The 16,695-nt window shown below is 38.7% G+C and overlaps 1 protein-coding gene across 1 annotated transcript; it reads right to left on the reverse strand.

Moving 5' to 3' along the window:
• Nucleotides 1-124: 124 nt before the first annotated feature.
• LOC121653656 (angiopoietin-related protein 4-like) lies at nt 125-2,756 on the reverse strand. Its single transcript, XM_042007272.1, has 7 exons — nt 2,217-2,756; nt 1,987-2,097; nt 1,797-1,884; nt 1,308-1,421; nt 1,098-1,193; nt 729-1,010; nt 125-620 (listed from the first exon to the last, which is right to left on the reverse strand). Exons 1-7 carry the CDS (start codon nt 2,679-2,681, stop codon nt 439-441), a joined length of 1,338 nt encoding a protein of 445 aa, XP_041863206.1. The 5' UTR covers nt 2,682-2,756; the 3' UTR covers nt 125-438.
• Nucleotides 2,757-16,695: the final 13,939 nt, after the last annotated feature.

Consider the following 16,695-nt stretch of genomic DNA (forward strand, 5'->3'; position numbering starts at 1 on the left):
TTATGTTTTATCTGCAACTCAAAGCTCATCTATTCTAAGATCTGCCATCGCTTTTCATTTTTTCATTATATAGTAAATCAGAATCAAAGACAAACAAGAACCAGCTTTTCTTTATGTTGTTTATTTTATCTGCTTCATACAAAAAAATTTAAAGTTGTGATTAAAAACTGAATGTAAAAAAAACTGTACATTATTTAAGAACAAAGTAATTAAAGCAAATCCATGTCAAAAACCCTCATAAAGGGAAAAACATCACAGTCAATGTGACTGACCATGTCCTCTAAGACTAAATTCTCATATGCACTGCATAGAAATATCTGATCAGTGTGTGAGGAGACACCAATTATGTGCGTATTGCCTTCTGCTTTCAGTCCATCAGTAGTTCAGTAGTTTTTCTGCTTTGAGGAGTTTCTGCTGCCGTGTCTTTCTGAGACAGGATTATTGCTGTATTGATGCCGGTGCAATTTTGAGAAGAGTCTTCCTCAGAGAGCTGATCTGTCTCTGTGGGACTGTCCAAAACATGCCCTGTCGTCTGAAATGCTGTCTCTGGAGCAGTCTGGGCCGTCTGGGATACTTTCCGTTGAGGTTTGACTCGCCACAGTTGCTGAACCACCAACCACCTGCAACAACAGAGCACTGACTCTTAATTTCCTAAACTCTTAACACTTTCTGTAAGTGCTTGGGGCAAATACCTGCTTTCAATGAGGATTTTAGAGGAGCAGACGTACCTGAGAGCATTTCAGCACAGTTGATGTCTGCAGCGAGGTCGTTGTCTCGGTCAGCTGTGGAGAAGGGAAGACCTGAATCTCCAGTGCTGATGATTTTCTCCTGAGGCCCAGATGAAGACTCCTGTTCGAGGTGAATGGCGAACATCATCTCCTCTCCATCAAGGTTGAATTTGTAACGAGCTGCCTGCTGCAGTCCAGCCTCATCAGAGAGCTCCACCTGCAGGATGTACTCGCCTTGTTTGGACAGGGAGTGGATGTTGTCCAAACCCAACCAAAACTCGCCTGAAAGATGAGGAAAAAAGTTTATTTTTCTGACTACAAGCAAATAATCCATGCTTACCACATTGTTTGAGGGAAGTTTAATCTCACCTTTTAAGCTGCCGAAGCCTGTCTTGTAGCTCTGCCAGAGCTGGTTGAAATTTTGCGATCCATCATGACGTTTCTGGATGATGGTCCATCCACCATCTGCACAGAGGGCACAAGAAACAGATGAGTTAATGAGGTAATTGTGTTTTTTATGAAGATTAAAATCTCTGCTCTGGTTAAAGACTTGGATTTGAGTTGTTCTGACTGACTCACCTGAAGTCATTTCACAGAGGACATTGAAGGGCTCTGAGTTCTCAGGTTGGATTGTGTAGACGCCGCTTACTCGCTGCCCTCGTATGAAAAGATCATGACAGTCTCTGGCCAAACCTGAAAACAGAACACAAAGAACTCCATTAGAGACAATAAGCCACTCTTATTTTATTTATCAGTTGTGCTTGCTGACAATGTTATTACACCATAGTTAAAATGTGTCTCAGTCTTTCGGTACAGTCAGTGTTTTAAAAGCTGTCTCTGGTCTTTGGACTGAGTCTGAACAGCTCTGCCAGCGAGTCAAACATTGTAAAGTCAGGAGCAAAGGTGAACTGTTCTGCTCTTATGTCACTTTATGATTCATCGGTGGTTTATGCATGCAGTGTTTGCTGGTTGTTTTTCTCATATCTTAATTTATTTGGGCTGTTGCCAGAGTTTTCAATAATTTTTTTTATTATGTATTTTTTTAGGCTTAAACAGTAAAAATGTTACCTGAATCAGGCTGGATGTGCTCGGCCTCGTCTCTCAGTACCACCTCTTCATCTCTCCGTTTGTGTGATTTCACTCTTTTATGTGCAACCTGCAGAAGACACAGATAAAAGATTGAAGCTAAATAAAGAAAAGCTTTCTTTTGGAGCAGTCTTTTGGTTTCAAGGGTTAAGTTCTGGTGTCTGAAGCTCACCTTGCTCTGAAGGGACTGTAGGTGCAGATTCTGCTTCTCAAGTTTGTCTTGTTGTTGTTGGATTTTCTCCACCAGCTGGTCAATGCGTCTGTTCTGAGCTGCCATCAAACTCTGGAAACAGCAGGAGGGATAAAAATGAATCAGGTCTGTTTCACAGCTTTCAGGATGCAGACGAACTTATTTCCTTACTGAACTATTCTCTTCTACTTGAAAGCGTTGCTCTCACTCACCTGGATGAATGAAACTCCCATGTGCTCGCTGTCGTTGCTGTCCAGCTTTGGCTCTGACAGCACGTCCTCCAGCCTGTCCATCCTAGAGGAGATGTCCTCTGTCTGTTTCTTCATCTCCCCCACCTTCACCTTCATCTCTTCCACCGCCTCTACCAGCAGCCTGTCCTTCTGTTCCACCTCCATGCTTTTGGTCTTCAGAGCTTCACCTTGCTCCTGCTGCTTCCTCTCCAGTTCAGCCACTGTGATGTTGAAGGCTTTCAGTTTGCCGTTCACGTCTCTCATCTGGGCTTTGGTCTTGTCCACGTGCTCCTTTAGGCCCTGGCCGAGCTGCAGGAGGCCATGGGCTATCACATTCACGTCGTCCCAGGAGGCCTGCTTGTCCCGCCTTTCTCTGTCTGCAGGGAAACCCGCTCCAACATGCACCAAAATGGTCACGATCAGGATGAGAAGCTGAGGCATCTTCATCTTTGTATCTTTGGTTTATTCTGAAATCAGCGCTTCTTGTGTCTCTCTGTCCGTTGTGTGCTGCTGAGTGGCATTGTGAGGTTTATATAGCTCAGTGCCGCAGCAGAGGGCTTCTCCGATTGGCTGCTTGAAGGCAGAGGAGGAAGAGGAGGGGGGGACATGGGTGGGGAAAGCCTTTCATTGTGAGGACTTAGGCAATGATGCAGTAAAAGGTCTGAATCACTGGTTAAGAAATCAGTAATACAGAGAAAAGTGACTATTTTTGCTGATGAAATCATTTTATGTCAGCTATAGGAAGGTCCATGTATGGCTGGAAATTCAAATCTAGAACAATTTCTCAACAAATATGGATTTAAGTATCTAAGTATTTTTCTTTTTGCAATTAACTCACATTCAAAACCCTACAAACATTACATTTCACTTGATGTTACACTGAGAAAATCACATGTGAAGTTAGAAGCCAGATTTTGAGCAGTGCTGCATGAGAAACTAAATTATTTTGATTTGATTGTCTTATAAACCTATAAAAGAATAGAGGCATCGTTTGTTTACATGCTGAAAAACGCTCTTTGACCCACATTTACAGGCCTCATTTGTTTATCTTCTTCAGACTGACTGACGCATACAACTGCCTTCAACGTGCACGTCTTATCCGTGAAACATCCTCATTTTACATCCCTGACACAGCTCAGATAGACACCACTGATCGATAGCTGAAATCACAACAGATGGATCCCAGCTGTGCGATTTTTGCCTTTTCAAGTGAAAACACAGATAACTGAAGATTGTAATTTATCTCGGAGAGAAGCCGACCTGTTGCTGAAGGAGGAATGCAGGAGAAAATTCAGAGATGGAGGAGTCACTGTGAGAAGTAGGGGAAAGTTCAACCCTCAGGCCGTTTTACTCACTCACTCATTCCTACAATCACACAGCATGCACACTGCCAGACACAAGGCACGTGGTGTCCTGACTGGAAAACACTCAAACACATACTTTATACATTAGCAAGCCATGGCTGTGACATATTCCAGATTGATGGATAATCCTTTTGAAATATTGATTAGTAAATCAACAAACTTTATCTTACAAAACTATTTCTTTGTTTTCTTTGTATTTCCTTCAAGTTAAAATATTCATGACACAGAAGGCTGTACAGAATTTTACAGACTGCTTTTTGACCAGCAGATGACTGTTCTTTTTTTTTTTTTTTGAGTTAAGTTGTTTAAACTCATCATAATCATAATTTCCCTCATAGAACTGACTGACATGTCTCTTTTTCTCATGGATTAACAATATTTTAGCTTCTGAAACTAACTCAGCAATTAAAAAAGCTCCCACAGAAAAAACTGGACCAGGTTTTGAGGAATTGCCGACCACATAATGACCACATATGTAGAAAGAGTTTACACCAGAAAAAGAAAGGGACCATAGTGATCTTTAATCTGGTGGATCACTGGATTGACCAGGGTGTTAGAGTCGAAGCCAATAAAGATCATCTTCTGGATGAATAATTGAAAGCAACAATCCAGTGCTGGAGTCACACAGTAACATTCATCTGACTCCCACCCAGCAGAGACGCCTGTTAAAACATTTAGATGAATTAGATTAATTCATCAGAGTAACTATGATGCACAAGCAGCAGTGAGTTAAGTGTTCACACACATCAACCAGCTTTGGGTTCATTTGCTTAAACACACTTTCTACACTCTTCTATGATAAGTTTTAATCCTGTGGATGTCTGAGTGGCACTGTTTTAGCTCTGCAGGGTGGGGAATGTATTGTTCCCTCATCAGGAACATTGCTGCTCCTGCTGGTGCTCCAGTGCACGTACCTCTGCCTGCAGGCTGCTGCAGATCTGCACGTATGTCCTCAAACCTGCTGCCCTTAGCTGACGGGAGGCTGAGCTTCATGTTTGCAGCTTCAGACAGTCTCAGCACCCCGAGTCGCTTTTCTGTTCCCAGCTGCGTCAGGACACAATGTTCAACTAAGAGGAGGTTGTGTTTGGAGCTGGCATGACCGAACCTCAGATCAGTTACAGTAACAGCTGTTTCCTGAAAAGTGGAAATAAATGTGCAGCTGAGAGCAGCAGGACAAACCGGGGCGGTGTGAACTCTGCAGAGTCGGACTTCTTGTTCTCAACAAAAGATTTTTCCTTTAAATGTTTGATAAATGTAAAATAATAAAGATTTCATGTTGCTCTTTATCAACTCCTCTGGCTGTGATTGTTAATTTACTTGCTCTCTAAATTTAAATGACATTTGTTCTGATCACCTGTTGAACATAGGTGATACTTTCAACTAATGAGCAGTTGTGGTTGTTTAAAGCCAGAATATAGCAAAAAGAAATCTGCATATATGTTATCAAGCACCCAGGCAAACAGGAATAAATACAGCCATTACCTAGTAAACAGACAGATTAGTGAGCGGAGTCACAATCATACACTGAAGATATCAAACATTTCAGGCACCTTTAGCTGTGGATTAAATTAATTCTGTGACTTACATTTTGGTGTTGGCGAATCCTTGCTGTAGAGGATTTAGATGACATATTTCCACAGTATGGTGCATCGGTGCTCAGTTCATCTGTTAGTCCCAGTTTTCTTTGGTAAAATTTTGTTCAACTCAACTCAAAATTGAAGCAGATGTTAGCTGTAATCGTCAATTTTCCATCTCTGTGACTTTGAACTAAATCAGTCTGCATTGTCCACTGACTGATTCTCTGAGCAGGTATTCTAAAACGTCCACAGTGAGCTGCTGGCTGTTCACTAAATCAGTCTTAAGTTGTTTAATTCCAGCATGTGCACATGCAGTCTCGTAGAAATTGTAACAGATTGTCAACTTGATCCTTCAGTCCACTTTTCTGAGCTGATGTGTTGCCAGATCTGTGTTGTGCTGCATTTGAACGTCTCGCTTCACAGAATCAATCCAGTTTTTCTTGTTCTCATTATTTCTCTACAGTTCAACACTAGAGAAGATTGTAAACCGTTAAAGCATGCGCTTCAGACCGGTTTCATTCATTATGAACATTCCCGTGCCTTTAACTGCCCCAGAGCTGAGAGAATATTGTATTCCAGCTCAGCACCACACGGTTTATGATACCTCATTACACAGCAGCAATATAACAACAGACTTCCACTGTAATAGATAAAGTTCAATAAAATATTAGAGACATGGGATAAGAACAAACAGACTGGTTTTTACTGCTGCTGACATTTAACTTTAGTTCTCTGTCATGGCTAATGGAATAAACACAACAGCATCCTGTTCATCTGTGCTATGTTATTTATCAGAGACTCTTATTATCAAATAAAACCTTATCATCATTGTCTCTGTCTCACATAAAAAGTCTCAAATAAGAATTTAATTCTTTTTTTTTACTTGCTTGCAAAAAGATTCTCATGTAAAACTGTTGCTCTATTTTTGCAGATTACATGCAACTCTTCCTGTGTATGGCCGTGCATGTGCAGGGCTCACATGGAGATGAGTTGTGTTTTTTGTTTTTGTTTTTCTTATGGTGGTCATTTCCCTTAGGTTACTGTAAGAAAAAAACTCAAAATAAAGAGATTTTCATGATGAAATTAGCACATCTGGCTAGCTAGCTGTCAGACACAGGGCTGGATGACACATATAATGTGCATCCATGCATATCTTTCACTTTGCTTTACTATGATTTAAATAGCTGAAAAAGTGCTGACAAAGCAATACATTATGCTAGTTCCCACAGTTTAGCTTCTTGTTAATCATAGATTTTAATTAATTTCTTTAAAGCTTCACTCATCATTGTTTTAATGCAACTGGCTTTCCAGTGACTGGTGGTTTTGCTTTCTGAGGGCCCCCTTCATCGGTTGGTATGGATGGTGAATTTAAAGCAGATGTTACAGCTGTTCCTCCTGTTGCAGTATAATTACATCAAAACACACAAATGAAGCTGAGTACCCCCCATTTCCCCCAGTTAAGTCATACATCCAAAGGCTACTTACTGTCTTCACACACTTTTGCTTTTTTGTATTTGTGTAGGTTTTTAGTCATTCAGGTCATTGCAATCCTACAAGTTTAAAGAGAAGACTCCTGGACTTGTTTTTGGTTTTCATCAGCTCTCCCTATCTAATTTCAGAGTTCTAGTCTTTTAAATTCTTTTGTTGTCATGCATGCATTTGTTGAAGTCACATGTGCGATCATCCTGACGTCCAGGATCGATGTCAGCTGTTTGTTGTTTACCTGCGTGACCACCATGTGTAATGTTGTGGCCACACGAGTCCACATAAACACAGAAAAAGTCCTGGACAGGGTGGCGGGACACTGATAAATGATAACGAAGATCAATTCTGTTTAAAGATAGTTTTACACAGATGTTTTCGATCACTTATTTTTATACATAGTTAATCCAACTGCCTTCTTTTTGAGTACTTTATTCTTTACACCTTCAGATGTGCTCTTAGAACCACATTAACCTAAAGCCTATTCAACAAGAGAACAGCTGAAAAACATTAACAACTAATCAGATTTTAAATAATTATTTTTTTTTTTTTAATTTTCAGCAATAATCCATTAGTTCTTCTTGAGATTTAAAATATCATCAAACATATTATAACAGTTTTGCTGCTTAAATTCAGTAACTTTTACAGTACTGGAATTCCTGAAGGTATGAACTTAACTAATCGCTGGATAAAAACAACACTTTATTGTGCTCAGTCTGTATGGTACTGTCAATCTGGGCTCCTTACAAACAAACATCTGTGTTTGTCTGGTTGGAGCATCAGTATTACCTGAACCACCACATCCACACAATACAATGGCTGTTGCTTTCAGTTTAACTTTTTATATTGAGCAAGCAGATTCATTTCTTTACTTTGTGCAGTTTGTATTTAATCTGTGAACCGGACTGCTCTGGACAAGTGATCTTTTTCCTCCATGTGGAAACCCTATGTAGCCCTGTTTATGTCTCTCGAACACACCTAACACACACACATACACACAGCTGCAAGTCACAAGAGTCCAGACTCTCACCTTACACGTGCTGAACGTGCACTGCGCTAGTAAATCAAATTAGATTGCTCTAAGCAGTTAACTAGTGACTTTCTGCTAATATATGTTATATATATATATATATATATATATATATATATATATATATATATATTTGTCTCCACTTTGTTTTTATAAGAGTTGTTGGTAGCCCTAAAAAAATCCACAGGATGTAAGCTGTTTACAACCAAACAGACAAACTACCAGGTAAATATTGTGGAGCATTATGCAGCTAATCATCCAAATATTCCCCTCAGGAGTGGGTGGATGACAAAAAGAGCTCAAAGAATAAACATGTGAGGTGCATTCAGTTGCTGGACAGACAAAAGTGTGTTATAAGCTCACATGTCCATCATAACTTTACTAGGTGATAAGTCTGTGTGTTTACAGACTTTTGTTCTTCCCCAGTTTTAAATTGGAAATATTGATCCCATGTGGACTTTGGTGACTGTTAAAGCTTTCTACCTGAAATTGAATCAAAGCTAAACCCAGCACCTTTTCTTAGTAATGGGATTTTTAAGCTCTATTTGAGTGAAATTTTGTTTTTACTTTTAAATTAACAAATTATTTAATATTCTACTTAACTTTAGTTCTCATTTTATTAATTATGTGTTGATGTAGTGGTTGTGTTGCATTCATAGTGCATGTCTAAAATGATAGCAACAATACCATAAAGATCAACAAATATACACTACCGTTCAAAAGTTTGGGGTCACTTTGCCATGGGATTCAATAGGGAAGTGACCCCAAACTTTTGAACGGTAGTGTATCATCAGAGAGCTAGGTTATACTAGCTGTCTGGTTATCAGCAGATTCAACACAGTACACTTGTAAGAAGCTTTAACAGTTTCAGTCACCTAAAAAAGACCACATAACATGTGCTTTCATGCACATGTGCACGCACGCGTTTCAGCAGGGCGGAGATTCGTTGCATTTTTAGGCACCAGTGGGTTAGTGTGGCAGAGGTCAGGACGCTGTTATGAGTCTGGTATGTTGCATCAGCCTCTCAGGCAGAAAATATCCACCGACTATGTTCTGGATCAGACCTGCACAGCTGGAGGGCCAGAGCAGCACAACTAGACCCTGAACCCGAGTTATAAAAACACTCAGAGGTTCCACAGCCAGATCAGATGGTATTTTTAACTTCTATCCTGATCTCTCAACTCAACTATTTGTGTAGTGATTATCAGTAACCTCAAATAGCAACATATTCACAAAGAAAACCCAAGAAAGTGAAACCTCAAGCAGAAAACTTTAACCCAGCAAAGAGGCAATAGTATGATTCAGGGTCTGACTAATAAAGAGGAAGGAGGGAAGTTTGTGAAACTACTCTGCTTGTTTCTAATAGTTTGTAATTGGGTTAAATGTGACCAGTAACAGTTTCTGCATGTATGTTAGTTTCATTCCAAAAACTAATGTTCAGTCTGATATGAAACAGACTTTTTGTTTGTACTATTTCTTTATCTGATTGTTAACAAAAGAAGCTTTTTAATTTACAGATTGTTGTGCTTTGTATACTTAATTCCCTGCATTGATCACTCTATCCCAATGGGATCAGTTAAACATTTATATAAAGTTTTTTTCATTTCTTTAATCGTGTTTTACTGTTTTGGGGGTGTGTGACAGATCTGCAAACTCCTAAACAAATAGTTTTTCTTTCCTGTTGAAGGCGATGCTTTTGAACTGCCTGAGACTTCTTGTTTGTATCCCAGACTCTTCCTCCTTTTCCATGAAGACATCACCATGTAATACAGCTGAATAGTGCCAGCTGTCAAGCAGTCTGACATTTTTGGCTAATTATACAACATTTTATCCACTTCAGCTTTCTCAAGAGATTATAGGGATTAAAGCGTCCTTGATTCCTTACCTCTGCATTTCCTCCACAGGAATAAGACAAAATACCAGGAACAAATTATATCCCTTTAAACAGCCCTGGTCAGAAAAAAAGAAACTGAGTTAAAGCTCTTCTACATAAACGCAACAACTGCAACATGACATATTTAAGAATAGTACATTTTGTAAAATAGACTCAGATATTTTATCTAAGGCTGTCTGGTGGCAGTATCATTAGCACCAACAATAGCAAGAAAGTTCCTGGTTCAAACCTCAGCTGGAGCCTTTGTGTGTGGAGTTTACATGTTCTCCCCATACCTGCATGGGTGCTCTCCAGGTTCTCTGGCTTCCTCTCACTGTCCATAAAAATGCCTTTAACCTCCTGAGACATGAGCTTTAGTTTGACTTGCATTAGAGATTTCTTCTGGCTCTGTGGGTTAGAGGTGTAGCCTTACAAGTGGCATTTTATTTTATTTTTTATTTCTGACTTAGGATACATATTTTAAATAAAATATTGTACAGCAGGTTTTAAGGGAGTGATGAGCAGAAATTCATCATTTCTAGATTGAAGAAATTCAAAAGTCGCTGTGTGAAGAACTAGAGGTGTAATTTCATCTAAAGCACTTGTGTCAAACTCAAGGTTCATGTTCATGTGTTGATGTGCAAAATGGTGACATTGTTTTGCTCAATTTGTTTGCACTTTGCACATTTGTTCACAGACGAGGTGAGTTGGGGATGGGGGAAGAAGTAGAGGAAGGTGTGGCTCATGACACTCTTTGTTTTGGTCTACAGGCAGTGCACAACAGCAAACCTTGTGGTAAAACAATTTCTCTTTTTGCCTCTTCAATGACCCCAATTTATTCCAGAAAAAAAAAAAAAAACATCCAGATGATATGAAAGAATTTGAGTGGATACACTTTTAACTCATCTCTGTGTGGACACGGCCTTAATTTTATTCACAACGGCTCTTAATGGTCAAAGCCTCAAGGACCCCCTGTGCTCTTTGAGGGGCTCCCTTGGGGGGGTTGAGGACCACGGGTTATGAACCACTTGTCTAACACCCAAAAGTAACTTAGCTTAGCATAAAGCCAAAAAAAAAAAAAAATGCAAAGAGCCTCTGTGCTGAGGTTTTAAATAAAAGATTATGTGCTATTTTTAATTGTTGTTACTGTTTCACTAAAGAAACAGTGTTATAAAATGTCTCATCAAACTTTTGGAGAAATGGACAATCTTCTTTTCCTAACTGTTTCTTACTTACAGTTTAATATTTTTGTATAATGTGTTTCAAACAGTCAATCAGCCTTTTACCTTTGGCCAGATTCTGTGCAACATCTTTTTTACATCACAGCATTTGGCAGAGCAGAGAAGTAGGTAAAAGGTTGCTCTCGTGCACAGCTCGTGTGCAGCTCATGTGCAGTATGTTGACGTCACGAGGAATTTATTAAAACCAGCTGTTATTTACGGTCTGGAGGCAGATACTCCAGCCTATTCACTTCCATCACACTGACCTTTTACCCAGTTTCCATACTCCCACAGCATCTCTCTCCTCAGCTTGTCCTTACCTCTGGACTCGTTGGCTTCTGATCAATTTAAACTCTGTTTGCACTTTAACCCAGAAAGAAGCGTATTTTCCTCGAGGCATCTCCTCCCTGTTCAAACAGGGTACCAGAGGTGTAAATTTAAGGTCATCTGTGTGTTGACGTGGTAAACTACTGACTTTTCTTGTTTTCATGAGTTTGTAAATGACATTTTGTAACCGCTGTGAAACATGACCATGAATCAGTACATCTACTCAAAAGCTTCAGTCGTTTCTTTTATTTTTTCCGTGTCCTCTGAAGTAAGAAAGTCCGGGATTATGTGTCATTGCTCTTATTGTGTAAGTAAATGCTGAATACGATGTAATTGTAATGTATAATCTTGGTCAGGTATTTGTATTTTCTAAAGGGGAAACCCAGGGACATTAGTCAAATTTTAAAACATGTCAGAGTTTTTTATCCTGTGAAATGTTTTTGGATCTAGTTGACGAATCCTTTGGTGTTTTATTGTCCACAGATCCAAATGTTGGAAGGACTGATATGATATTCAGGTTCTCTTTAAGATAAGCTTTCATGATCTTGGTCCAGATTTTAAATACTTACAACAAATAACGAAATCAGCTTGTATCCCTCTGTCATGAATATTACAGCATGACAGATCTGCTCAAGAGGTTTCTAGTGACAAAACAGAGGGTCTCAAAACACTGTTGTTTGAGGGCAGAAGGTTTTTAAAACTTTCCCACATTTGAACCATCATACCATTGTGTCCCCTGATAACCGTTGGGATAGGCTCTAGCCCCCCACCTCAAGATGCTGAATTGGATTAACTGGTATAAGAAATGGAGCCCCATTACATGCACACCAAAACTCTGATCATTACCCAATTTCCAGAGTTATCATATAATTCAAATGGTCATGTAGAAAATATAATCTGATATCCTTCATCAGATAACTGCTATTATCTGGTTATGAGAAATCGGATGTCTTTATGCATATAGACCCGTAGGTATGATCTACGTCTTCTTTTTACATCTGCACATGTGCAAAAACACCATCACAACAAGAGTGGGATGCAAAAGCAAAAGATGATGTTGTGCATCAGTGTGAAGTCGGAGTATAAACGAAGTAAAGCATTCACCTGGTCACCTGTAGAATATTTAGCAGCTTATTAGCTCCCACATTAGCAGCTAATGCTAAGACTGCAGGTGCAGCCATGTTAAAGAAAGAACGGATGTTTTGAAAATAACGGAGTTGTGCCTTATATACAAGGAGTTTTCAAATCACATTTCAGATCAGATAATAATCAGATTACTCTCAGATATTGGATTTTGGTGGTCATGTAAACAGGCTCATGGCTAGATGGAAGTCACTCATCATGACTCATAAGACACTGAAGCAAATTTTCACACTTTCGCCTCAATTTCTTAACCTAAACAAAGTCTCTACGTTTCTTAATGACTTTAAGATGCAAGTTTCTAAAAATGATTTTAAAAACCTCAAACAAATATGTGTGTATTGTTGTGTAATGACCAGCTGGTCAAAGTTACGGCCTTGTTTGACCAGGACACTATGGTAAAGGACATTTTAAAGCACAAGAGTTCATTTCCCTGGGTAAATAAAGGTCATAAATGGGGTGGGGGGTTTAAAAAAGTTGAATCTCCACAAGGATCCATTGTAAAGCATGAATGTTGGAACTGCTGGAACAGCTCATGTTTTCTCATTCTTCACATTCTCATTCACATTTACCCACTGGGACTTTCTTTTCCACCATGTTGCCAAAATGACTTTTAAAGTCTGATCATGATAGTTTGTGTCAACATAACAAAAATGAAAATAAACTGTATTTTACAACTTACCAGTTCTCCTCAGTGCCAGCATGCAAAGTAAATAACACATTAAACTCTGTTCCATTTCTGAAAATTAAAACCTGGTTGACCTTTTTTTGTGTTGTTGTGGTGTTAATGCGGTATTAGGACCAGACGTCTGTTTACTCACATGGTTCATTGTTCCGTTGCTTGTCTGTCACCTCTGCTGCTACACAAGGCATACTGCTCTTTTACACAGCTCACCTTTTACCCAGTAACAAAGAGGAGAGGCTGCAGTATGTGAAAACATTCACATCTTCAACTCAAGTGCCTGTGCCAAATGTGTGTAGAGTTCTTCAGTGTGCAAAAATCTATCCAAGATTAGAGTCACGTTATGAGATAAATGAATGGATTTGAGCGCTTAATCTCTTTAATTCTGAGAAAATAGCCCTATTTCTGATTATTTTCTCAGTCAAATTATTTATTTCTACAGAAGTTTAGGCTATTACTTCTAGAAATCAGTGTCCCTGTCGAGGTGATTAGGATAAGATTTCCATGGGAAAAAAAAAGTGTAAATTAATTTCTAATGTGGATGAGAGATATTTGATAACATACTATTGATGCTTTATATTGTATCAGAGCTTGCTGTTGATTTATTTTCCAACAAGGGAAATTTTTTATTTATAAAAGAACATATATTATCCTGATGACTCTCATCGTATTAAAACACTTAGATATTAAGATGTGGATGACAGACCATTTTTTACAGTTTAATCAGGATAAAACTGTAGTTTGAGCCATTGTCTGGAGACACACAGAGAGGAACTGTTTTCAAAGCTGAAATACCCCCTTTTTTTAATCCATCTGAAGAGGTAAAGAACCTGGAGCAGGATATAAGTAGAGTGGATGTGGTTTTATTTTTCATCATCACTCTGTTTTGTTTTTTAGCAATGGAAAGCACACTGAGTTGCAAATCTTCTGTATGAAAAGTGCTTTACATATAAATCTCGAGGACGGAGGCAGGATAAGAGCCGAGTTAGAGCTGGATGCCTCTCTTCTTCTGTGTTCTTCTATTGATAATGTGCCATATAAAAAGCAACTTGTCCTTGTTATCTTTGGAAAACTATTTGTGCCTTCTCCAACCCTGTGATTGAGTTTTCTAAACTTTTGGAGATGCAACCCATGAGACTTGAAGCTGTAACTGTAAAAAAGGGCAGGGTGGAGCTCTAGCTACAAAGCATTAACATAAGAATGAAAATTTATTTAGACAAATTTTTTCAATTTCTCTGTCTGGTTTCTCATTTGTTCCACAATTATAGTATTTTACAACTTCATACTGGAATATTGTGTTAATCAAATTAAACAAAACATACATTTTAATTACAGATTATGATAAAAAAGTAGAAAAATGTCACAGAGAGTGGTTATCAGTTTTGCAGAACAAGTGAAGAACTCATCAAACATTAGTGTTTTTCCTCCTCTGGCAACCCTGAATGTTGAAGGAAAAATCAATGATGAGGATTTTAAACACATTTCTTTCCCTTTTTATCTAAAGTAGGAGAATATTTAAGTCTGCCAAGGCCTTGAGAGCAGGGAAGATGTGTTTAGGACTTTTTCCTGAACCCGCCTCAAGATGAAGAAAACATGTTTTGCCGCCAGCATCTTTGGACTTTGATGTGTGCTGCAATCTGATGGACAGGTACCCTATCTCCATCCTGTGCATATCACTCACTGCTCAGCAGGGAAATTATTTTACAGGTTATTGTTCTGATAAAGAGCTGCTAATGTTTTGGCATCCAAGTCTGTTTTTCCTGTCCAGTCGGTCACCATGTCCAAAGGTACAAAGTCACCATAAAGGCTTGCAGTGGAAATGCAACATCGCAGCAGGAGAGATAGTAGATTGGAGAGGTAAGGGGTCAAAGACAGAAAATAGTGGATTTATAACTTTACAAGACTCATTTTGTAAAAATTTATTATATGCCAAAGAACAAACAAAATAGCTGGTGTGCGTGCATTTGCTTATAAAAGTCTCCTATCCTGCCCCAGAGAGTGATGTTAAGGGTTACTGCAGTGCACGGAAAGACACAATAAAGTGATAAATAAATAATAATAAATAAATAAAGCTTTTTAAATAATATTTTGTTAGGTTAAAAAGTTAGATTTTTGTACTGGATAGAAGAAGCAATAAAGTCTGTTCTTGATAATTTATCTGCAGTCCTCATTGTTCATGTGCCAGTTTGGGGCAAGCTGCCTCATGTAGCATTTATATGTAGACACAGAGACAACACTGAACACATGGAAAAGAATGTATATATATATATATATGTGTATATATATATATACACACATATATAAAAGCCCAACTCTTTTGGACTTTCTCAAAAATCTTCTACCAGGTTTGTGAAACTTTGCGGGGAACTTTTTGTGTGCTGCTCATGCAGTACGTGCAGGGTCAAAGCACAAAGCAGGCTGAATTCTAATTTCCTTGCTTTGTCTGGATAGAGGTGCATCTTGTTTTTATGCTTGAATAACCAACCAGCTCATGTAACGAAATGGAAGGAAATGACATGGAAGGAAAAACTTGCTAGTACACAGTCATGGCAGCCCTGTCCCAAGAAGGTAAAGTGATGCTCTGCTTTGCTTGCTGGGATTATGAGGATTATTTTAATGTTTTTTGTTGGGTTTTTCTTACAGAAAAATAATAGATTAATATCTTGTTTATCTTTTAAATATGGGGTGTTCTTTAGTTCCTGTTAGCATTAAGTATTTCTGTCTGACTTTTGGTGAATGTCAAGTAGGCATATCTTCACAGCCTACTAGACATTCAGAGCCACTCAGTGGTTCAGTGACTAGAAAGTTAGCAGAAAACTGAAGCAGACTTAAACTGCACTTTTGCAAAATTTCTGTTTTGAGAATTTGTTTCCTACCAGTGTTGCTAATCAGGGGATATAAGATTGTAGTTGCAAGAGTTAGCTGCAAGTCAAAGTCTTGCAAAACTCTTACAGTGTACCTCTCCTCGCAGGGTTTGACAGGATGAGGGTGTGTTGGCGTCTCATGGGTCTAATTTAAATCACCGTGAGTGTGACCTTGTGGACCGGAGGTCAGGCTGATCTAAAGGAAAGAGAAGCCATAAAGTGCCTCAGTGCAACAACTTCCTACATCTGCACGGCCCATGTGAAAAGTCTTGAGTTGCACACTGCTGCACGTGCATCAGAAGAACCTTACATCTTCATTTAAAAAAACAAAATAAATACTGAAATCATCTTCACTCTACACATCCATACCAGAGGCTCATATTTGTAAAAGTATATGAAGAAGCTGTTTGGTATACTCTGATGTCAGAAAAAGTCAATCTAATAACTGAGTAGAAGTGCAGAGCTGGGGCAGTTCAAGCCTGCTGGATGTCCTGGAAAAACCACACTCAGACTCCTCCAACTAAACCAAAATTGAAGAACATTTTAGCTGAAGATCTGTTTTTATAACATCTGAGAAACCTCACTCCCTGGTTGAAACACTGCCAAAACACCATTTAAGTTTTTTTTTTCTTTTTTTTCTGGAAAGGAGAGGATTGTATGAACTTTCTATGAGTCATAAATATCTTACCAACAGTTTCTCAGGAAGGTGGGCATCAGAATAATTCATCTTTCCCCATTAAAAAAAAAAAAAAAAAAAAAGTTTATTTATTTTTTATGGCCTTTCAAAGGAAAGCTATTTGTGGATGTTTACATTGCGTCACACTTGGGTTCGGCCTGTGACCAGCCTAGGTTTGTGTAACAGTCTATATTGCTACAAGCTGTTTTATTACAGGACTTCTGTT

The sequence above is a fragment of the Melanotaenia boesemani genome, chromosome 14, assembly GCF_017639745.1.
Source record: "Melanotaenia boesemani isolate fMelBoe1 chromosome 14, fMelBoe1.pri, whole genome shotgun sequence".
In the NCBI taxonomy this organism is placed as follows: domain Eukaryota; kingdom Metazoa; phylum Chordata; class Actinopteri; order Atheriniformes; family Melanotaeniidae; genus Melanotaenia; species Melanotaenia boesemani.

Bases quoted from the DNA above. Each gene is read 5' to 3' on its own strand.
- LOC121653656 (XM_042007272.1), bottom strand. From the start codon at position 2,681: ATGAAGATGCCTCAGCTTCTCATCCTGATCGTGACCATTTTGGTGCAT. The intron at 1,194-1,307 runs GTGAGTCAGTCA...CCCTCTGTGCAG, and splicing joins CCTCTGTGAAATGACTTCAG to ATGGTGGATGGACCATCATC. The intron at 621-728 runs GTACGTCTGCTC...CTGTTGTTGCAG, and splicing joins CTGTGCTGAAATGCTCTCAG to GTGGTTGGTGGTTCAGCAAC.